A 25104-nucleotide genomic window follows, 5' to 3' on the forward strand; every position below is an offset into this window, starting at 1 on the left:
AATATGAGACACAGTTTTTACCCCGAAGATGCTTCAAATCAAATTGAGGAATTGGGCCAGTCATCATGAAACCGAAAATAAAGGCTAATAGATAGTTTAGTGCTAGTTTATGATGCACAGAGAAATCATTTTACACCTCCAGAGAAGTTAGTGGGAATGAGGTCCTCAGACAAGAATTCCCCCGGGGACCTAAAGGCAACTTCTCTTGATAAACTCGGACTTAATTGCTCTGGGCAGTTGTCATTGAACCGTTGAGTTCAGCAACTCTGCACTATAGTTTCCTTTAAGGTTATCACAGACATCAGGGTTATAAAGGGGACAATGACCTGTTATCTCAATTTTTGTCTGTTTTGTTCACTTCAGATCCTCAGTATTAAGAGCAGTTTCTAGAACATAGTAGGTGCTCAATAAACAGTAGGGATTGCATGACTTCTCAGCAGGAGAGAAATATGGCCGAAGGGGGACAGACGTAGTGAGGCCAATTTTGAGTTGGGTGAGGAGGCAGATTGACAGGGTACTACTCTTTGAAAGAAGGTTGAGAGACAGTAAATTGGGCAGAAGCCTGGTGATCCAGACAGGGTTCAGTAGGTGCACAGATGCAGAGTGTTTGATATTTTAACAGATTCCCCACTCCATACATGGGGTGTGGTGCGGTCTTGGCTCCTTGGGCTCCCCCTCTTCCCACTCTAGAGAAGAAAATCCACAGGTACTTGGTGATTTTGAAAGTTGAGAATCAGGGTCTCTTGTCATCAATTTCCTTTTCCTTGGTTTTTCTTCTACTTGGCAAACCTTTGGATGCCAAGCCCAAGTTCTGGTTACACCCATGTTTCTTTCAGAGGAAACTGCACTAGTAATTGAAAACAGAGATTGGTTCTTTTATTCTCATTCATGGGATGCAGGTGAGATTCCTGTTTGTGCTCCACCTTGGCTGTCTCTCTTCTAGTCCTGGAGGAAAATCTGGATATAATTCTCGGCTTCGGTCCTTTGGTCTTCTCTTCTGGTCCTTCTGCAAAACTGTGAGCTTTCATCAAAAATATTAAATGTACTAACCTTCAGAAAAAGAAATAGGATTGTCTGATAATATCCTTTGACTCAGTAACTCCACTTCTGGGATTTAATTCTTACAACTGATCTCAAAGAGGCAGAAAGTTATGTGCACAGAGACAATGCCATGTCAGTTAAAATCCTGATAAAACTGGAAATAACCTAAATGTCTAACAATGGGAAAGCAGTTAAAGAAATAAATGATGGCAGATCTACTCAATAAAATATTCTGTAGCTTTTAAATTATAATTATGAAGATTATGTAGCAATATGAAAAATGCTTGCAATATACTGTTAAGTGAAAGAAACAATACTACATTAAATTTAGGCTAGGACTATAGCTATGCCAAAATGTGTTCATCTGGATGAGAACAAAAAAAATTAGAAAAATGGAGATAATCTGATTTGTTGGGATGCCAAGATTATGGGTCAAATGTCTATATTTCAATTTCTGATAAGGTTTTTATAACTTAGTGCAATTCAAGGAGATCAGAAACCAGCTGTTCTGGCTGCACGGTGGAGCCAATTGTTCCTTCTGAAACTGCAAAGAGTCACAGTGTACTGGGTGAAAAGTGAGCATCCAATACCCAGCTTTGCCCTCAATGGCAGGATTACACAGACTTCTCTCGCTGGCAAAAGCCATGCATGACATTCTTTCTGGCACTCTCTGGAGCACTTAGGAGAAAACTCTTGTCTACTGCACATGCTCAAACCCTGGGCTTTGTGGGCTGACTCAGATGACCTCACTGTTATCTTCAGGGATATTAGCATTATGTACCTTTGAGAATCCCAATAACAGTGTCAACTTCAGACTTTTCCTTACCTGGGAAGTTCCCCACTTTCAAGATGTCCCCAACTTAAGATGAACTGGCTCTGCAACTTACTAGATATATGGTTTGGGTTAAGGTATTAACCTTGCTAAACCTCAGTTTCCTCATATGTAAGATGACTATAATAATAATGCCTACTCCAGGTAGTTGCTGTAGAATGGAAATAAGATAAGACATGAAAAGTAATATTTGCTATAATAGCTTAATAGAAAGTACTCAACAAAGGGAGCTATTGATAGTGTATTATTGCAAGGCACCCTGTTGTTCTAAATGTCAAATAAATAAGTTTAAATATAAAATGAACAGAAGAATGAAATGCCCCATTTCAATCTCAGAAGGAACTTGTGTTTAATGGAAAAGTTTCCAATCTCATTTGATTATATCTTTAGGTCTTTCTGGCACTCTCTGGAGCACCTAGGATAAAACTCTGTCTTATAGTTTTATAGTTTCTTCTCTCTCATTAGCTAATCAGTATCCTCTAGGTTTGTGTCTTCTCAAGTGTTCTTACTGCAAGGAGTGTCACCTTACTATGTTAAAATCCTGTTAAGGAGCTTAATTATGCTCAAACCAGGTAGCACGGTCTGCATAGAAACTCTGATATTTGAAGAAATGCGTAATTTCAGATAGAAGGCTAGGAGAAAGAGACACTCTTGGTGAGTCCAAAGATGATCAACCCAGACAGGGGGAAGAAAGCTGGGAAGCCAAAAGCCACAGACAAGGACGAGAGGAGAAATTTTTATTGAAAGGAGAGTATTGAGACATCAACAGCCTGAAAAGATAAGTTCAGGGTGATTTGTGGCCTGTTGAGTGCCAGAAAAAAAGAAATGTGGCGAAAGAAGGCACAGATGTTCTGAAAAAATTTGAGGAATTTATGATGGTTCATAGTCTGACTACAGGAAATGCCTGCCGAGAGCAGATATCAGGGGGCGGTGGGAGCACTGGTGCGATGAGAAGATACTAGAAGGATAAGACTTCACAAGTGACCTTTACCAAAGTCTCATCTTGAACCAAAAGCAAAGGAAGAGGAAGAAGAGGAGGACTAGAAGTTTCTTGAAAAGAAAAAAATCAAGAAGTTATCCAATCTTAGAAGTAGATTAAAATGTTTCTAAACCAATGGCCCCCTTTTTCTTATTATTCCTCTCTTTACAAGTCATTGCCAATTATTCCAATGCACAGTTCAGGAATGAGGATGTGTGTAGCTCTCTCTACACTCTCTTATCAGAACCTACTACACAGTCAAAATCTTCACTTCTCTCTGCCCATCCCTATTATGGGAGCTGCTACAAGACCTTGATGGGTCATTTTTTCTCATCAACTTAATGGTTTACATATGTAGTTTTTATACAAATTTGCATCTAATTGACATTTATCGAAATGTAACACCATCATAAGTCAAGGAGCATCTGTACTTACTGGGAGTCTGGGAAGAGAGGAGGCTGCCCTGATAAAAGACTGTCCATTAGAAGAGAACACTTCGCCCCTGAACTTGGGCCTTCACTTCCAGCTGGTTAGGACAGAGCTAATTATGCCTAAATATTAGCATAAGCAGTCCCTCCATACAGACTTCCCAACACAGATCTGAGCCAAAGAGAGCAGACAGGAGGCAAGTGTTGAGGGAAATAAGATGCCCCGCAAGTAGTATTCCTGGCCCAAAGGAACCTCTCAGCTCTATGGCACATTAGGCCTTGCATTGCTTGTTCCTAATGAAGCTAACTCATTCTGCAACCATGCATATGTTTTGTGATAAATTGAAAATGACTGCTGGGGCTAGTGTCCCCAGTTCTCAGAAAGGAAATTCACAGAAGTGAGTGATTAGCTAGAAGGCAAGTGACCATTGCCTCAGAGTGGGGCCCCAGAGCAATGTGGTCATTCACAGCATGCTTGAATAGTAAAAAAAAAAAAAAAAATAGAAAAAATAAAATGGAAAAAAAATCAAATAGAGTTTGATTTTTTCAGCCAATACCACAAACTAAAAATGTTTTTATTTGTTGAATTTAGTGAAATAAATAAGAGAATCAGAGAATTTTATTGATTGATAATAATATTTGCTGAAAAGCACTTAATGAGGTTTGGAGATATAAGAGCTATATTGGTCCCAGATGAAATAAAGATGAGAACAGGATTTAGCCTGGAGACAAGCTGCAATTGAACCAAAACCTCTTTTTCTTCTTATGCATAGTCACCTCTTTAGTTCAGAAAAATAATAGTTTTTGGGGTGGGGTGGAGGAGGGTGGCTAAAAGTTAACAGGCTCCGAGATTGCCAGATTACTAAGAAGCCTCTTAAATAGACTTTGAGTTTGCTATCATGTCCAAAGCACTTAAAGTCTCTTGGTCATGTTAAGCAATCAAATATTAAGGGGAAAATTATATCCTGAAATAATATAGTCACTTTTCTAAATAAACCATTCAGCCTTAGTCTGCATACTTGCTTGATATTTTGATGAATAATACTAAAACTTGTTTGAGAACTCCTTGTACAGACTTTAAAATTTTGATAACCTTACCATTAGTTTATTTTACAAAAAAAAGGGGGGGTAGCATTTGAAAAGCCCTGTTTATAATGGTCATCTTCTAATTTTATCCTCTGGGCAGGAGTTGGGTACCAATGGCAGAGATGATGACCTGCCTGGAAGCCCATTCACTTCATTGGAGATGAGATAACATGTAGTCATAGCTGAAATTTTCAAGGGAAAATACGCATCTGTCCCCCTGGAAGGAACTGAATGTTGTACAGAAGATTCAGATACCATTGACAGGCACCAAGGAAACCAGTGAAATAAAATGTTGGCCTCACTGAGTACTAGGAAGTTCAACATTCTGGGCAACAATATTAACGCCCCTCCTAGAGCTTGTCACTTCCTCATCTTGGAAGGTGCAGCTTTGGGGAGTGTGATGGCCAAAGGCCAGGCCCAGGGATTTGCAGAAAGAGTCTTCTCATGCGCGTTCTCATTTCCAAACACCCAAGCAAGTGAGGGCCATCACTTTTCCTCGTTCCTTAAAGACTTTAGGACCCTGGTTTTCAACATGTAGTTTGATTCTTTCTACTGTTTTAAGAGCTTCAGCCAATGAATTTCATCCTTCTTATCCTCCTCCTAATTGCACGTGTATCCTGTCTGGAGCAGGTTTGTGCAATCCCCATAGATGGTCTTATTCCTTTCCCTTACTCCAATTTACCTCCCATATTGGACAGTTTCCCCCACCAAATTCAACACTGATCCTCGATTTCTTTAAATTCAGCCCACGAATCTTGTTTTTATCTACAATTAAACCCGACAAAGAGGAAACTCCTGGTTCTTTCATGGAACCTCTGTTCTTTATGTATCACCCTCATTTTAGGGAGAAACGCTGCGATACCGTATATACTTATTGATTGAAAAGTGGGTAGCATAGCCCAGCTGGTGTTGCTTAGTGTTGCTCAACCCATGAACCAAGAGGTCCCAGGTTCAATTCCTGGTTAGGGCACATGCCCAGGTTTCGGTCTCAAACCCTGGTGGAGGGCATGCAGGAGGCAGCCGATCGATGTGTCTCTCTCATCGATATTTCTATCTCTCTATCCCTTTCCCTTCCTCTCTCTCTAAAATCAATAAAAAATACATATATTTTAAAAGTGGGTAGCATAACCATCCAGATAATCCTTGGAGTCAGATTGTTGGAAGAAGCGCTTGATCTTATTATCTAGTACTTTGGTTTTCTACATGAGAAGACCGCATCTCAGAGAGTTTGGGTGACTAGTGAGTTCACATGAAGGATCTGGGGCTGGAATCCACTGAGGCTGTCAATATACCATATTGCCTTCTTGTCATTCCCTCTCTGCATATTGCTCTGTGCTAGGTGCTCTAGAAACAGTCCCCATGCTGACACACCAGCATGAAAGGGCATTACACACAACCCAGTTGGCACTGAAGTGCACAGCATGCAGTTATTTATATCATGCAATGCCTTCCCTACCCTCTCTTCCCTCCCTCTGCCTTCTCTCAAAGTGTCGCTGACCTGGGCTGTTTCTGCTCTGTGGTAGTGCCAAGGACTGTTTTTGCCACTGTGGAGGCTGCCTTCCGACAGCTCACCCCCCGACACAGGCCCAGATGCCTCTCCTCAGGGGCCTCCATCTCCTGAATCTCTCCCTTCAGACACACCAGACTGCCCTGGCAGACGTTACCCCTTAACCTGCCATCCTGACCGTTTCACACCCACCCCTGGGAAAATCTCCAGATGCATCCTAAGCAAAACACAGAGGCCCGAGTGAGGAGACTGACAGGGAGCAGGGCCCCGGAGAACACAGGACAGGTGCCAAGTTGCAAAGAAAAGAGAAATGATAGACTTTAGAGTGAAACTAAAAATAAAGAGAATGTGGCTTAATACTCCTTTGGCTGATTCATCCTTTTGTGGCACCAGAAAGAGGGGCATTCCCCTCTATTCATGAGGGCCTTCTGTTTTGCCTACAAGGCATCTCTTTCCAAATCTGAAAGAGTAAACTAACAATAACAGTGTAAGTAGAGGAGATAATGCTGGTGGCATGGCTATAATCTCCAGCTTGGAGCCAGACTCATCTTACAATTTCCGTCACAGTCTCAAAAAAAAAAAAAAAAAAAAAAAAAAAAAGAGATAACCAAGGTCCATGTATGTGATTCCTCAACATCCCTTCTTATTCTTTCTCTTAGGGTCTGTTTTCATCCCATTCTGGCATGGGTCCAAGTTGGAGTAGTGATTATGAGGGCCTGGTGATACTGTATACTGGGGAGCTGCCTATCCCCAAAGCATGGTTGGCAGGAGACAGAGCCTTAGTTCTCAGTCATTCCAGGGAGGAAACTAGACTCTAATTCCTAGCCTACCATGAGCTGCCTAGTCACATAGCATGAGCTTTTGCCCAAGAGTTTATCGGTGAATAAAAAGAATGGTCAATGGCTACCAATAGCAGGAGACTGAAAGAAACAGATGAAGGAAAGAAAAGAAAGAGGTGCAGCTTGAAATGGAGAGAGCAGAGAAAGACATAGGCTGGCTGAAAGTGATTGGGAAATCCCTCTGAACATGTATTTTGTCCATCCCATGGGTCGCAGCATTTTTTTAAATAAACAAATGGATGCTAATCCTGAAAACCCAATAGATAGTGGATTATTTGGAAGAAATAAAATAGGTCAAGAGAAGCCCATGCAACTTTGCCTTGTTTGACTTGATTGGAGGATCCATTCTCATAAAGTGTCTATTTCAGATTAAACTATTCAGGGCAGTCTATAGGATGTGGGGGAAAGGTTTAAAGTTGTGAGTACATGAATCACAGAGGTCATTCATTCTTGCATTATTATTGATTATTGTATTATTTATTTGTATTAAAACTGCAAACCCACTTTTGCCCACACCTATATACAACATAAAGCTTGGATATACTTTCAAAAGAAGTTATTCATTCATTTTCAGGGAGAACAGAACTCCTCTACCTAGAAAGGCCATCTTTTTCAACCACATTTTGGAAAGGGTGCATTTTTAGGAGAAAGAGAGGAAGAGGATACCTGCCCAACTAGCTGTATTAGCCAACTCAACTTTATAATAATAATAATAGCTACATTTATTTAGAGTTACTACATACCAGACATTGTGAAAAATACTTCACATACATTCTCATATAATCTTCACAATAGCCCTGGGAGTTACTCTTATTATGTCTATTTTACATAAAAGGACCTGTGTCTTAGAAGATTTGGTGCCTTGTCCAAGGTGACCAGTGAATATGTGGCAGAATTCAGGTCTGTCTGACTCCCAAACCTGTGCTTTTAGTCACTCCACATATTGCCTCCTGCACTGGTATGGCAGATGTCACAGGCAGGTCATACTCAATTCTTAAAATATGTTCTAAATAATTGAAGACATATAACCAGAAAGTGGTAGCTATCTTATAGACCAGACCCAACTGAAATAATTCAAACATAACAATGACCTCTTGGCACTTGATTATCTTTTACCTTAGATGTTGATAAACCAAGCCATTCCCTTAGGACAACATTTCTGTCCAGCAAAGCATTTTTCTTGCCAAAGTGTAATTTTTTGTTGGCTATGTCTATCTCCTCCAAGCCCTGGAAACAGACCTAAGCTAGTAAATTGTGCTGTCCTGGCAAGAGGCTCATCCTCCAGGGCATTATATCAGGCTAAAGTAATACATCATGTTGCTTCCCACTCTGTCGGCCCATTTCTCCAAAGAGTCCTAAAATGGTCATGTTTCTCCTCTGAATCTCTAGTTCTATTGTCCCTAGGCCTTGTGCTGAAGCACCTGGCCTTGGAGACAGAGGCAGACTGAATAGCACTATTTTCTCACCTGCCCTTGAGTTGGAGCTTCCAAAAGAAAGGAGGGTTTGGAAAAAGGGCAATGGCCTGGAGCTCTGCTTCATTCCTTTTAGACCCAAAGATATACAAACATTAATTGATTGGGCAATGGGAAGACTTTGGTCTTTTGGGTTATGAGCATTTAGTAGCTGTGAAACAGCTGCTGGGGGTGGTGGCAGGTTGAACAGGGTCATGATTCCTAGAAAAGATGTCCTCGTCCAATTGAGAAGTAGTGGGACCAGCAAACACTGGCAATTAAAAATTAACAAGGGCCAAAGTGAAATCGATGCCTACATTTGATAGACTTTCAAGAAAAGCTTATGACATGCAGTTCATAGAAGAGAGAACATTTTCTGTGCTCACTTTTACAGATGTCAAAGGTCAGTCTTACTTGGAAAAATCTTTCTGCAGAAAAGCAGAAATGTACAGAGTTCGCTAGCACTGTATAAGGCAGGCAATAAGTATATACTTTAGAAAATCTTCTCCAAAACCAATTCTGATTTCACAGTGTTTGGCAGTAGCTTCGACACTAATGGTAAGTCGCTTGACTACTGATATATGTTTGAATATGTGTGTGTACATACTCATGTTAATCTAAGTGCATAATGAGCCGCTAGTTACAGCAGCAAAAGCTTCTTTTCTTATCCTTACTAAGCACATGTTTTAACTCAAGTGTGATTTCCATAGAATTTTTAAAAGGTGAAGTATTGACTTATCAAGGGGCTTTAAGTAAAATGTGAATCCTATTTATTCAGAAAATAATAACCATTCAAGGTAGTACTACATTTTGGGTCTGGATAATAGTCATATCACAATTTTCTTTCTATTAGGAAATCATGAAAGGAGTCCTGTTTTCCATAGAAAGCCACAAAATGTGTAAGAAATATTGAGAAGTGATTCTTATTTTACCAGAAATGAAAATAGCAATTGAAATGCTAAGATGGAGACAACTTTAAAATTACTCACATTTTACCCAACTTTCCCATGCAAAATTATGTCAACTGAGCAAATTTTTATTAGATAAGGTAGTCCATGGAGCAATGCTGAGCTAAGAAACTAACCATACATAGTTTTTCTAAGTTGTCATCATGTCTGGAAGTTATGGATACATAGTTGGTGCAGGACACCTAACTTTCTGCCTTCTAAAGATTTTAACAGTAATATTTGGTCATGTAATCAAGCCTCCATTAATAAAAATTAAATGCAAATTAGTTTTTTATAATAATCCCATTGTGTTTTCTGTTTTCATATCTGTGAATTTTCTAGAAATAGCCCTTGAAATCCAATGGAATTGTCTTACTTCTTTTTTCCTGCTTTCACAATATGATCTAATTTAAAACCTCCTTTTGTTAGCAATTTCTAGAGAATAGTTTTATTCCTCAGAACCCAAAGTATATATCTTCAGAACTGCATATTTCCCTATTTGGAAAATGTTTCCATTTCCATTATTTAAATACTCATTCTTCAATTAGTGGCAAAATTAAAATGATTAAAGCGTTCTCAATAAACAAGGGGGGAAGTTCCCAACTGCCTTCCCAGAAACCTGGAAGAAACACAACCACATGTAGCACCAGTAGAGGTAGCACCATTTTTACCAGAGATGAATGACTAGAGCTCTCTGCTCAAGAAGTGATGACCCCAGTGAACTCTCAGCACTACACCTTCTCCTTCAGGGATGGAGGGAAGCAAGGAGCTTGCAACCCGGACAAAATGTGAGACTCAGCTAATCGGTGTGGTTTTGATGATGCCACAATTCTGCCCCAAATCCTTGTAACTAGCAAGTTTGCCCTGACGATTATTGAATTACTCCACTGATCATGCATTATTTAAAGGGAAATGCTATTATTATAGAAGCCATCTGTTTAACCATTGGAATTCTGTCTGTTGGTAAACTTTCAAGATACAGTACTGCACTGTGACTACACACACGATAAGACAAGTCAAGGCTTAGGTTAAATGGCCAAATTTAATAAATGCCTATTCACCTAATGACCAAGTGAGTGTATAGACACTTCATGATGCCAGTAGGACAGAACTCTGGGACTGTACCTACCTGCAAAAGGAACTATCCCAGTTACCTGTCTTTTGTTTTAGCATCAAGTGCAGGAGTGAGGAACCTTTTTTTCTGCCAAGGGCAGAAATATATGATGATATGTATAACATCATATGCGGGCCTTACAAAATTATCAACTTAAAAATGAGCCTACTATATTTGGTCAAGCATTATATTTACTCACTCCTAATGCCGTGGCAGGGCCAGACCAAATGATTTTGAGGGCCCCATATGGCACCCAGGCCAGACCTTCTCCACACCTGAAGTAAAGAAAAATGTTTTGAGCATCTTGGGGAAGCTCAAATGATAAATAGAAAATAAATTTTCATCTTCTGAGTTAGAAAGTATTCTAACCTCTTTCTTGAAGACAATATAAATGGCTTCCAACCATATTGAACATTTGGCCTGGATGGGTTTTCTTCTGCATTTCTTCACTTATTACAGATTCTTTGAAATAGAAAGAACAATATCACCATGTACTGTGTTCAAAACAGGAATACTGTCCTTGCATCTCTCACAGGTGTTCATACCACCTTTACTTAACTACTTCCAGCAATAGGAAATTCATTACTTTTAAAAGAAGTTTGTCCCATATTTAAAACCTTTGAGTCCAAATTGTTAGAAAAATTTTCTCTTATATTAAGCCAATATATATTAAGCCCGCTCACCTACCAAGTTCTGATTCCACCCACTGTAGCAGAATTGCATAGTGCCTAATGGTGAGTTTTTAAAGGAAAGGATAAAACAATTCACTCTATCACATTTAAAAATTAGTCATAATGACCAGAACTACAATTTAGAGGTCATTAAAAATCCTTTTTTTTTTCTCCAAAATTGATACTGGAGCAAATTATGTTACTGCCTTTCTAGTAAACCACACTGTATCGGGTTTCTAGTGTTAGCCCATAGCAATAAGTGCCTTTATTTTGTTTCTGGAAAAAGAAGTAATGTGAGGCATTTGAAGATAAAGGGCAAAACTTGGACCCTCAACTATGGCCTTTCAGTTGGCAAGAAATTATTTTTTATTAAATATCTTGATATAGAACCAGAAACCAAGCCTATAGGACACTTCAAAGGACTAATTAAACTTTAAAAGGCAATAGGTAAACACTGTTATATTCATATATCGCCCAATGAAGTACAACCAGTCCATTGTAGACACTATGAATAGACAAAGAAAAACATCTTTCTAGGATTGTGGTAGGATAACTGATAGCTGCATTTATAGCCAAATCCAAGTCTTTATACCACTATTCCAACATTTTTAAAAATAGGGACATAAGGTACCTTCTTTATGAAACATTAAAGAAAAAGTCCTAAACTTCTCTTTCCCTAAATTCATTGATCTGTGGACTAAAAAAGCCCAGCTATTTTATAGACTGAGTCTTCTACACCAGCTGATCTTCCATGGCAAGTGGAAACCCTGCTGAGGCTCTACAAGGAGCCCATAGGGCAGTGATGGGCAACCTTTTGAGCTTGGTGTGTCAAACTTCGCCAAAAAACTGAGCATAACTCGGGTAGTGTGTCACTTTGAGGAAAAAACATTATTTTGCAAATGTTTCATCCTCAGGAGCAGCAAATGTTTCATCCTCGGCATGCGGCCGCCTCAGTGGCCGCGTGTCATCAGAAATGGCTACGCGTGTCAGTGCTGACACGCGTGTCATAGGTTCGCCATCACTGCCATAGGGTTTGCCCCAGCTAAAGCAGCAAACCCCACCTAGAGAGACCACAAACTGAACCCTCACTGAGTTACTACCCTCTGCCGCCCTAAGAATGATAATACACCTGCCTTCTATGAAGAAGCATCCCCAGGCTCCTGTGCCAAACCCCGGGAAAACATCTGAGTTCTCAGAGGATGCCACCAACAGTTGGCCCTTCAAGCCACAAGGCTGCCAGACTAATCTGGTGGTGGGCCATGACCCTGGAAGTTCAAAACATACATTGTGGATTTTGACTTTCAAAACTCCATCCTAAAGAACATTGTCATTATTATGCAAATGTACAATTTTTTATGTGTAAAATATAATGCTGTCTCCTGTGTCAGAAGTTAAGATCGAATATATGTCAGATTGATTAACTGAATTCTTCTAGATCAATGGCTTATAAATTTTCTGCCATGAAATCTGAATGTCAGTGGAGAAAACCAGCCCTCCCCCTGACCTCCCAAGGGAGTTAAGGGACAGGAGAGAAAGCTGAGACAGGGTCCCCCTGCCCTTGCCTGAGTCAGGGCACTTTTACTTTTGTCTGTTTTATATATTGGTGTATAAGCAAGATTCGATTTAACGAAAGTTCTACTACGACAAAAAGCTTACAAAGGATCCAGGTACATTTTAAGGTCCATGTAAGCTTGTTTTGCCCTTTCTTTTCATTCTAGAGCCAGGAAAAGTGTATTTAAATCAAAACAAAATGAAACCAAACCAAAACCTACTTGCCAAGTAAAGAAGTCTAATTGATTTGCAAATATCAAGAGAAATTTGACTCATGGTGTTCCCTCTGGGCAATCCAGGTCACAGGAAAGGTGGACGTTTAGTTCATTCTGTCTCGGTCTAATAATTATTCTATAAGAAGACAGAATTGATTGTTCTGGTCTCTCTGGGGTGATAGAAGAGGGAGCCCTGTCACATTGGTATTGTCATCAGTTCCAAGTTCCAAGGTTTCTGGATGCAGTCAACAGTAACCCTACTTCTTCACAAACCATGTAAGATCTTGGGAAAGGGTGCTCAGAGAAAGCAACCCAATATTTATTTAGGACCTACTATGTGTCTAGTGATACTCTAAATACTTTCCATATATTATCTCATGTAATCCTCAAACAACCCTCACAAGGAAGATATCATTAACCCCACTTTACAAATGAGTAAACTGAGGCTCAGGAAGCTTCAATGACTTGTCCAGAGTTGATCTGGGTTAAACTCTTGATTCTACCATTTACTGCAGAATGACCTATAGCAAGTCCTTCCCAACCCCCAGTTTCAGCCTCCACACCAGGAAAGTAGGAGTCTTTTCTATATTTAAAATCTCACTGATACTCATACAGTGGAAGCAATTAAGCAAAAGAGCAAATATTTGAGCCATCCTGCATATAAAAATGATGCAAATTTTCTAAAAAGGTTAAGGAAACTGAATACATGGTCCTCTTTTAATTAATATCCCTAGCAGCCTCTCGAGTAAGCCAATATATAAGGAAAGGCTAGGATTGGGCCATACAGTTTTTTTGGCTAAAGTTTGATGAGAACATCAGGAGCACTAACACAAAGTATGTTGTGAATGAGTTAGTGTAAAGGAGTATGATACAGGTTCCTGGAGACATACTAGAATCCAGAAGGATCTATAGGGACAGGAATTGTTGGAGAAGCTTCAAAGAGAGGTTCACATACAAATGTGTGGGAAGACTACGCGTGGGGAGAGGAGAGTCTTCAGAGTCTAGATGGAACCATGAATTTGGAATATTCCACTCTAAAGCCAGGCCACTCTGCATTTCATTTGTACAGACAAGCCCACAGGGTATGGCGCCAATAGTCGGAGGGCAATTCAGACAGGAATTGTGGACGAGTGCTGCTTCCGAAGCTGTGATCTGAGGAGACTGGAGATGTACTGCGCCCCGCTCAAGCCTGCCAAGTCAGCCCGCTCCGTCCGTGCCCAGCGCCACACTGATGTCCCCAAGGCTCAGAAGGTAAGTCAGCTGGAGTGGGATCCCTCCATCCTCAAGAGATCTGGGTCATATATGAGTGGGTGGGCCAAAGAGTAATTATGTCCCCTTAGTGAACCAGAAACCAAGTCTATAGGACACTTCAAAGGACTAATTAAACTTTAAAAGGCAATAGGTAAACACTGTTATAGTCATATATCGCCCAATGAAGTACAATCAGTACTAAGGCTTATTCTCTTGTCTTAGAGGTCAAAATAGCTCCATTCTCACCCTAGATATCCATCCCTTTGGTCACTCTGCATTGCAAATTCTCTTTTGCACTGCTCTGGACAATCAGATAACCAGAAGGTGGTGAAGAATGGTAATAGCTACCTCATCAGGTCGCTGTGAGAATTAACTTACTGCACATACAGTGCTTTCCATGTGTCTGCACAACACAGCTGTTGGGCAAGTGTTAACATCTGTCATAATTGTAATTAAGAACAAAACCTGGAAACTTTCAGGTCCTGGTATTCTGCAAAGGTGTAAAATAAAGCACAACTCTAAAATGGGAACTATTTGAAATTCACATCCAGTGGCAAACATAATTAAAGAAAAACATTAAAAATAGAAATTTCTGTTTGGCTCGAAGAATACCTAGAAATTTCTAATGACCAAAATTTGCAAGTGTCTTTTTTAAAAGCTGGATTTTAAACAAACCTTAGAAGTACTATCTCTGCCATCAAAAGCATGTAAACCATCTGATGCACATTTGTCACCTGATAAACTTTTGTTGCATGAATGAATGAATGAATGAATGAGTAAACAAGTTAATGTAAGTGATTAACGTTTTAGTCATGAGGTAAAAAAAAAAGATGAGAACTAAAGAGAAGGTGAAGAATGAAGAAGAAAGAAAGGAAGGTTGAGTAAGAAAAGTGTTTCTGTGGGGACTCTGTTGACAAAAGGAAAAATCAAACAAAACAAAAAAATACCACCTGTGGTTTTAATCTTTGGAGCCAAGACTAGCATAGTGCAGAATGCCCAAGATGAGAAACCAAGATGTTTACAATGACACCTTTGCAGCTTCCTGGTCATAAACTGCAGCCAAGACTGAAGGAGGACCATGGGGGTGGAGCAAAGATGTGACTCTAGGGAGCTACCTTGAGGGGTGGAAAGAGACCAGGCACAACTTGGTGTCCAGAGAACACAGCAGCCAATGGTCAGGGAGCAAGCACCACAGAAGTTACTTTTAGGTGAATGAGACTGGAAAGTTGTGCTGGGGATGGTGAAGGCAGGTTAATTCTCTTTCTTCCCAGGTGACCCAGTGCCTCTCAATTTCTAGTTGGGTAGAGTGTGGGGATATAAGATGAGTCCCAAAGTTCTGGAATGTTGAGGCTGGTGACTGAGGTTAGACACCTGTCCAACACCAGTGCTGTCTCCTGCATCCTATGGAGCCTAGGCATTCTGGGCTGACTCTAAGGCTGTCTTCTGGGACACCAAGGAGACCATCTGTTCTCAATGACATTATTTTTGTGATGTTTACAGTATCAGCCCCCATCTACCAACAAGAAAAAGAAGTCTCAGAGGAGAAGGAAAGGTGGGCCAAAGAAACACCCAGAAGGGGAACAGAAGGAGGGGACGGAAGCAAGTCAGCAGATGAAAGGAAAGAAGAAAGAGCAGAGGAGGGAGACTGGAGCTAGAAACTGAACACAGAAGCAAAAAGGAAAATGGAGGAGACGAGCAGAGAGGGGCAAAGACGATGAGAGAGAAGCAGACAGCAATACAGAAAAGTGGGAAATGCTATAGAGGAAATGAAGAACAGTAGCCTAGTGGAGCTAGCTAATACCTGTGATGAAAGGATTGAAGGATTCTGTTATAGAATGTGGCTATTAAATGTGGAGAAAATGGAAACAAAGCAAGTAATTCCTAAGAACGCCCAAAGAAAGGCCGTGGCAAGAATGAGAAAAGAACAAATATTATAAAAGAGTCAAATAAGCCCCAGTTTCCTCCCCACAAAAAAACAATTAAATAAAAGAATTAAGATTACAAAATCAAAGCTTTTGTACGCATTTAAAAATTTTGTGTTCATCTATTATAGAAGAGTTACTCATGTCAATATATGTCCAGAGTTAAACATTAGCCCCAAATTTTCCACAAGTCTGAATTGTGTCATAGAAGTTCCCAGATTTTCTTTCCTGCAATAAACTTGGAGGCTGCATGTCTTAGTCAAGTCCAGGTTTGGGCCAAAGGGCATCCAGTATTTGCCTAAAGGCGTGTGAGGCCTGTGAGGTAACCTATGAGAGAAGGTCACTGAACCTTTTTTTTTTTTTTTTTTGCACTTTGGAATCAGAAATAAAAGATGTATTAGTTTGCTAGGGCTGCCATAACAAATACCACAGACTAGGTGGCTTAAACAACAGAAAGTTATTTTCATGTACTTCTGGAGCGTGGAAGTCTAAGATCAAGATGTTGGCCAGGTTGGTTCCTTCTGAGAAATATTAAGGAAGAATCTGTTCCAGGACTTGTTCCATGGCTTGTAATTGGCCTTCTTCTCCCTGTGCCTTCACATCATCTTCCCTCTATGCATATCTTTGTGCCCAAATTTCTCCCTCTTATAAGGACAATCGTCATATTGGATTAGGACCCACTGTAATGACCTCATTTTAATTTAATTACCTGTATGTTGACTCCCCATCTCCAAATACAGTCACATTTTGAGGTACTGGAGGTTGGGATTTCAACATGTAAATTTTGGGTTAAGTGACACAATCCAGCCCATAACAGGAGACTTCTGATATGTGACTACTGCCTTCTGATTCCACCTCCTAGAATACTCTCTGTTCCTCTGTTTCTCTCTCTTACTTTCTCTCCCAAACACACACATATACCCCTAGATTTTTAGATCTGAAATCTTAGGTGTTTCAGCTCCATGGAAATTCTAGGACCATGTTATGAGCTGCAAAAGGCCTCTGAAATTATTTGGTTCAATCACTCCATTTTAAAGATAAGGATACTGAGATCCAGAAATGGGTAAAGATGTGCTTGGGTTCTCAGATGCCCTCCTTCTGGCCAGCAGAGAATAGCACATAATCAACATGGATTAATAAGAATTCCAAAAAAAAAAAAAAAAGATGGGGCAAAAGTGGCCACATGAAGTCTCCCACTAATTTAATATTTTCCCACCAGAAGGAAGGAAGTAAATGAGAGCAGGGTTACTAGATTTCCCTGAGGGTAAAGAAAAGCTCAGTAGAATCATAGAATGTAGGTCTTAGAGATCTTCTCCTTCACCTTCCTTGATTTAAACAGTAGGCTAGGATCTTCACAGATAATAAAGCAAAAAGTCTCAAGATCATCCAAATGATTGATTATAAGAGTTGAGAGAGGGTAAGTGTACAGCCAAGCAAATGATGACCCTTGGGAAAAGAAGATGACTAAACCAAGAACCAAGAAGCAAAGATTTCATCAAGTAGTTTACTTGGAAGATGTCATGGTATAAAGAAACCTCCTTTCTGCCTGGTCCTTCATTTCCCTTCCAGGCCTTCTACTTCAGGGCCATTCTTTCTCCATGGTTCACTGAAAATCCAGGCTATATAATATATGGATATGCCCAAGGCTCAATCTAGGAGAAAAAGGTCCAATCAGAAGCATAGCGAAGCCACCCATGGAAGCCAATCCACTGCTGTTGTGGTTGCAAAGTGGATCCTGGGTTATCAGAGCAGATGAAAGCCAGCCAAGTGCGTGAGCTCATGTGGCCAGCCACCTTATCCAGGAGATGCCGAGTACTCCTGCTAAGACATCATGCTCTAGGACCAGCCTCAGACACAGCTTACTATGACTATCATCTGAAAGTAGCCAGCAAACACAGATGGCTCTTCAAGGGACCACAGTTGAGCAGAAGAATTAACAGTTAATGTCCTATGAAACGGTTCCTTAGAGAATTATCGTTTCCTTCTTTCATTGATGAGTGCATAAATGTCAACTATAAATCAAGACTTTGGATAAAGTATAACTACACCCAATGATGAACTTCATTCAAAAAGAAGACAAGGACATAAAAAAAAAGCAATAGAACTTTCTAGTTAAAGAATGTTTAACTCCAAGATTATGGATTAAAACCTACTTCTTTTTGGAATGGGTTTTTATCAACTCTAAAGCAATTATCTTGAATAGCTAGATGTGACTTCAGAATAATATGAACTAAGTAAATAGGAAGAATCTGCTATTGTCTTGCCATCTCCCCCTTCCTAGTATCAATACTAAGCACCTAGCGATACATGGTATATAATGTTGTATGAATGGATGGATTGGATGGATGGACGGATGAAATGGGTGATCTAGGTAGATGAATAGAGGTGGAAAGGCAGCTATAAAAATACATAGCACTGCTGAGATGACATGATTCCTCTCGTCCTTGCGCAGGATAGTGAGGCAAGTTCAGAATAAAGAAAGAAAGAGCAAAGGAGTTGTGCTCACATAAGTGTTGCATGTTTACAATTTCCTTCTCTAGCCTCAACTGAAATCATTCAAGGACCTATTGCCAAAAGTGGCATCTGCCACCTTTGAAATCAAATGTACTTTATAGCAAATGTTATGTAACTTGAACATTAGACCCCTCAATGTTTTCTTGCAGTAGGCAGAGTAATAGCCATCATTTAAAATTCTACTATTTCAACTGTTTCTCTTAGAGAAAATTGATGATTATGTGTAAAACTTATGGGAATATGTAAAGAATCAGGATCCTGAAAGAAAATTGTTGAAAAAAATTTTTTATTGAGCACCTACAATGGGCAAACCTCTGTACTAGGCATGAAGAATTACAAAGCTTGTAGAAGCAGTAAAATGTAGTGGGTTACGAGTAGAGAATGTGGAATCAGACTGCCTAACTTCAAATGCTGATTAGCTTACTAGTAGTATGACCTTGGGCAAATGATGTAACTTATTTGTGCTTCAGTTTTCTTATCTGTCAGTTAGAATCTACTTGATTGAATTTATCCAATTGAATCTACAGTTGTGAGGATTTGAGATTGTGTGATTGTGTGTGATTGTGTGTGTGTGTGTGTGTGTGTGTGTGTGTGTGTGTATGTGTGTGTGTACAAATATATATATGATAGTGAACAAGTTGGTGCCTGGTATGTAGTAAGCACTATTAAAGTTTTTGTTAATATTATTTTACTTCATTCTAAAAAATAGAGCCATCTGAAAAAGAAATAGATCTCCTCAGGTGGAAGTAGGTCTCATATCCCCCAAACTTCAAGCTTAAGCTGCCAACACTCTTCAGTGATGTGGGAGTTGGTTTCAAGCACATGGTGGGAAAAGAGAACTGAATGACCTAAGACCCCTTCCAACCAAAGAACCCAGTTCTACAAATAATTATATCTTAAAAAGAATCCCGGCCGTCCCATGTGAGAATCGCTTAACTTTTATTTTTAGGTCATAGAATGAACTTTCAGAAACCACCATTTTTCTCAACCAGTTAAAATCAAATGCAATATGTGTTTTCATTTCATGGTGTCTGAGGAAAATTTAATTGTAGCATGAACTCCAACTCTTACTAGTTTTAAGTCAAATTGCCAAAATAAATAGAAATGTGGGATATTTCCGAGCTCACACCGCTTCCGGGACATTTCAGTTTCTAGGGTTGCCGATTCAGTGCCTTTCACAAGTATTTGATCTTCTTTCAAATATCTCTTGAAAACAAACAAAACCTCATACAGCTTCTAATGTGAGTGCTGTTAAGATGTAAGGGTAGGGAGGGAGGAAGAGAAATGAGTTCCAGAGAGCCTTTTTCCTTCTCTCCCCCAATCCCCTGACCACCTCCCTCCCACCAACCACCAACAGGAAACAGTGTTTTCCTAAGTAATACATTTTGCAATTTCTCAAGTTCATTAGCATACATGGGGTAGATGAGATTTATTCTCTTTACTTGCCTATAAGAAGGGAATAGGACTTTTTGCAATATTTAATAGATAACAGGGAGCTAACTTCTTTTTAAATTTTCATTTAATTTATTGGGGTGACATTGGTTAATAAGATTATATGGGTTTCAGGGGTATAATTCTATCATACCTCATCTGTATGTTGTATTGTGTGTTCACCACCCAAGTCAATTTTCTTCCATCACCATTTATTTCCCTTTTACCCTCTTCTATCTCCCTCACCCCCTTTTCCCTCTGGTAATCCCCATACTGTTGTCTGTGTCTATGGGAGTTGACTTCTAATCTAAGAGCAAAATTAATAGTCTGAAGTTCAAGTGGAAGGCTTTGGTAGAAATTTTTTTAGATGAAGCAGGATGTTTTTTATGAGGTTTTGAATATTCACTACAGAATTCCTCAGCTTGTATGCTCACCAGCTACTGATTCCTTTGAAAATCAGTGACAATATTTATTGACCTGAGCAAGATAAGTCCATTTTTAAAGAAGGAGGAGGTGAGGTTAGCAAAAGTTTTTCAGTGGCCACGGAACTTCCAGACCTGCAAGGTCAAAGTCAGCTTCTCCACTCTCAAGGGCCCAACTAAAATCTGATCGCCTTTCCCTGCTGCCCACAGATTTGGGATTCATTTTTAGTGGGACTCCTTTATTACTTTCAGTGTTACCTCATTTTTATTCAGTAACCAGTAACCAAAAGAGATGATTAATAAATAAAGACTTAGATTTGAATTCAACAAGAGAGAAACAGAAATTGAGAACAGCGGGGAAATAATGAGAGGCATGGGATGATGGGTCTTTGTGTCTATGCCCGGTACTTCTGGAGAGCAGCTAGGCAAGTTCTCACCATGCAAGGAACTCAACTACAGCTCTGATGGGCCATTGCTAGATAAGTAATAAGAGCTAGAAAACATCTTGGAAAATTCCATTTTTATTTTATTAACTAATGTGGTTATAGTTTTAAGATCCATTGGTCTGGAAACTAACACTTGAGAAAGTGGAGGTTTGATAAAAATAAGAATGCTAAAGGTGCATTCAACTTTAAATGCCCCTGGTGGTAATATACAATCTGTAATTAACCAAAGCAAAACAGTTGGGGGGGGGGGTGCACCAGGGAATTTTCTCTTCTTTACTTTTTCTAGTTTTGTTTGTTGTATCCACTGGGGATTTGGGGTGAATCACATTTTAAAATTATAGGTAAAAACAGCTTCCTGGCTTTTCTTTCAGTAAAGATAAATTGCCCTGTGAATCTAATCATCATTCAGGAAATGCATAATTCCTTTGTCTTCTCAAAGGTTCTCATCTTAAATTACATATTATTCATGAAATAAAGGGAACATTACTGAAGGGACAGAAAGAAGCTGGTTTTCTTTTTATTGTATCTTCTAAGGATCCAGGGACTTCAACCATTTCCAATTCGATCTGTAGTGGCCCTATACATCAGAATCCAGTAACTCTCACATGGGACCAATGTGCATCTTAGAAACTTTCAGGTCTAATTCTTGACCCAGCACAATTGAAAGTCCATGAATCCAGCCAGTCTTCTTTCCAGCATCCCCTGCCTTTGCTTTTACTAGAGAATGAGATTATTGGCAAAAACTATGAAATGCCTTTGCCACCACTTTCCCCTTCTGTGACCATTAACCTCTGACTTCCTCTATCCATTCTGGCAAACACTTTTGTTCCCACTGGATCAGATAAAGGAACATACATTTACTTGAGTAGGCACAGGTCATTGTCACTATGGAGAAAAGGTGGCAATGGTTTATACCAGTGGTCGGCAAACTCATTAGTCAACAGAGCCAAATATCAACAGTACAATGATTGAAACTTCTTTTGAGAGCCAAAAACCGACTTCTGCGCATGGGCCACGAAGTTTCAATTGCACTGTACATGCGCGCCAGCACGTGGTATTTTGTGGAAGAGCCACACTCAAGGGGCCAAAGAGCCGCATGTGGCTCGTGAGCCACAGTTTGCCGACCACTGGTTTATACTATCCTCCTTGACTCCTCTAATTGGCAGTGCCAGAATTTCCATAGGAAGGTGAGATGTTATGAGCAAAATCTATGAAAAGCTGAGCACGATGGCAACTATTCTCTTGGGTAAAATAGCCCCAAGGTTCCCAATGAGAGGCTAAGAGATTTTACATCAAACCCAAACTGGCCAAGAGGCCCAGGCTTCCAGGCTGGGATTCATATGCCAAAAGTTTTTACAAAATTCTGTGTAAAATTAATTAATTAATCAATTAATTAATTATGTTATATTATATGTTATATATATGCTATATATATATGTTATATAGTATATTATTATTATTTTATCACTATTGGATGCTCTGGTTTGTCTCTCAGGTAGATGTTTGTTTCTTCTTCGAAAGAACGCTAGGGTGAAAGTAGCTTTTGAAGTGCCTTTTGGCACAATGCAACAATTCTGATTTTTTAAAACTCTGCATACACATGGATTGTTCTTGCGCCATTTTCTGTCTTGGAAAAGCACTGGCTGGCAGCAGGCGTGTTTACTTTTATATGCTGAAGGCTCCCATCAACCTCAAATAGATGCAAATCACTTCCACTTGTCAGAGTGCTATTTTGTTCATCCTCAGAGTTCAGGGGAACCTTCCAAACTTCCAAAATTTCTCTCAATTCAGTGAGGAGGAAAATTTAGAACACACTATTCTTTTTGTGTTGTTGTTTTTTCTTGAATTTCTTGGGGTGATATTGGTTAAAAAATTAGATAGGTTTCACGTGTTCAAGTCTATAATACATCGTCTGTATATTGTATTGTATGTTCACCACCTCAAGTCAAATCTCTTTTCATCGCTATTTATCCCTTCTAAACCCTATTCTACCACCCCCGACTCCCTTTGCCCTCTGGTAATCACCATGCTGTTGTCTGTGTCTATGAGTTTCATTTGTTTTGGGCTTAATCCCTTCACCTTTTCCACCCAGCTCCACAACCACCCTCTCCTCTGACAGATGTCAGTCTGTAAAACACAGTTATGAATGTGCTGCTCAGATTTGGCACACACACACCCAGCATGAGTGGAAGAGGGCAACACCCTTTCCTGCTAATCCTGTGAGCTCATCGCTATTGATTGCATTGAAATGACAGCAAAGGTAACAAACTCTGGGCTTCCCCTCTCCCCAGCACGTTGTAATAGAAGAGAAGTTGCAGTATACGCTAATTTAAATATTCTAGTATAAATTGTTCGTCAGATGAAATAATGGCATTTTGGAGGCTTATTAGAAAAAAAGTAATCAAATTGTTTTTAGGTAAAAATGTGCTGAATCTTTAGCACGTATCAGTAAAGTTGTTAGAATGTGGTGCTTCTTTTTTAAAAATAAGACAACATTTGAACCTTTCCGCAATTCCAAAGTCAACTCCCTCTGGGAAAGATAGTGTGCTTTAACTTTTTTAAAAATTTAAAAATGTAACACAAACACAAACAGCTAACTAAACAAGCTGCCCATAAAAATCAACAGTCTAGCAGCCCTGGACCCCAACGTATTTTACAACATCCTTCAAGACTATTAAAGGCAACAGAAATACCTCTGGCCAGTGAGGGAAAATGCCCGTTGCATTTCTTTTCATTTTTTCCAGGCTTTTAAACCATTTTGTTAGTGATTTCTTACATTATAGGCAGGAATATTTGAAATAGAGTTAGCCAGTATCCTTTGAAGAGTAAGACAGTGGTTAGGTTGGGATATTGTGGAATAATTATGGGACAAATATGAGTTCCCTACTTTCTGGAGATTCCTAGGGATGTACCAGTTCCTAGAAAAAAATAGCTATGCACCTGATATCCCAGCACTCAAGGGGGTGCTACACAACCAGTAGGTAGCTACTGTTTCTCCAGCCAGAGAAAGGGCAGCACCCTAGCAAGGGATGTACTTTAACAACTGAAATTACCAAAAAAGAGAAAAAAGAAGGCAATACCCATAACAATAGCTGGTATTTATTAGGCATATGCCCTGTGCTAAGGGCTATAGAAAACCACCCTATTTAAGTTTCACCATTAATGCCTGTAGGGTAAATACTATAATTATCCCCATTGTACAGATTAGAAAACTTGGGCTGAGTAAGGTTAAATGTCTTGCCAAGGTCTTGCTCTAACAAGTGGCCAGACCAGAATCCAAAGTCAAGATGGAGTCCAGTGTGTTCACCATGCACTGCGCTCTCTCTCCTGCATCTCTTTGTTGGTATTTCCCTTAGCACAGGAGGGGACTGTGTGCTCTTTATCCTTGTACAGAGCACAGCAGGAAGTAGGCAGCCTTGCTGTTGACTTGAATGAAGTCTCTTCCACCAGTTGTTAAGTCAATTTAACAAGCATTTCCTGGTTTGTCACTTTGCTCAAAGCGCCATGCAGGGGTAGATGCAGAGGTGAAGGACTCATGCAACAGCCCTTGAGGCGCTTACTTTTTAGTGGGGAAGTAGTAAACACAAACATAATTTACTCTGCAGTAAATCAATGACCTAACAGAGGTGGACCCAGAGTGGACTCTTAACAGCACAGAAGCCAGAGCAGACTGACGTTCCTAACAAGTTCACAGAATGGATCTAAACCAAGGGCCTTCAAATGATAGGCTCTCTTGCATACAACTACAGATATCTCTCTATGCCAGGTAAATGTGTGAGGTATATCACATGCCATCATAACAACATTAGGAGGTGGTTACTCCTACTCTGCACTTTCATTTTACAGAAGAGAAAACTGAGAAAGAGAAAACAGTGATTGTCAATCAATGGTCACACAACCCCTGTGTGGAACCTGGGATCCAAGCCACGTGTATAAGCCTATGTCCTCTAAGAAACAGAGATGAGACTGGCTTCAATGAGCAAGGGTGTTAGTAGGGGAAATGTTTGTGTGAAAGGACATAGGAGAGACTCGGGGAAACCTAAGCAAGCCATCAGAAGAAGGTAATGCAAGTCTGATCCCAAGTGAAGGAGAGAGAGGGAGTAGGTTAGGTGGAAGCATCCTAGATGGCTGTATAGTCTAAGGAAAATCCTTGAGCCAAAGCTGGCCAATAAAGGAATGGATCTGCCGTGATATAGCTACCATACTCAGTCATGGGGGTTGAGAAAGGGGCTTGCCCTGGAGGCCAATCCACTATGACTGGAGAAGAGGATCATATTAGAAAAAAATGGCCATTGTTACCATAACCACATAGGAGATACGAAGCAGTGGTTTCCAGGAAAAAAACAAGAGGCTAGGCTGACCAACACTGCATCCAGTCTTCGTACTTCTCAATTTTTGTTAAAGAGGCAGCCACTACATCAGGAACCTGAGTCTCTCAAAATGTGCACGTTGACCTC

At 39.9% G+C, this 25104-nt stretch overlaps 1 protein-coding gene across 3 annotated transcripts in view; it reads left to right on the forward strand.

Moving 5' to 3' along the window:
* Positions 1-25104, forward strand: part of IGF1 (insulin like growth factor 1) — a 73632-nt gene that overhangs the window by 37578 nt on the left and 10950 nt on the right. Inside the window, exons 3-4 of one of the 3 annotated variants that reach the window (XM_079775557.1) lie at positions 13731-13912; positions 15413-15464. In XM_079775557.1, coding sequence (XP_079631683.1) covers positions 13731-13912; positions 15413-15464 — 234 coding nt within the window. Of the gene's footprint in view, positions 1-13730; positions 13913-15412; positions 16159-25104 lie in introns of those variants that run through there. The other 2 variants (XM_079775556.1, XM_079775558.1) reach the window with 2 other exon arrangements.

This window comes from Cnephaeus nilssonii (genome assembly GCF_951640355.1).
Source record: "Cnephaeus nilssonii genome assembly, chromosome: 6".
Taxonomy (NCBI): Eukaryota; Metazoa; Chordata; class Mammalia; order Chiroptera; family Vespertilionidae; genus Cnephaeus; species Cnephaeus nilssonii.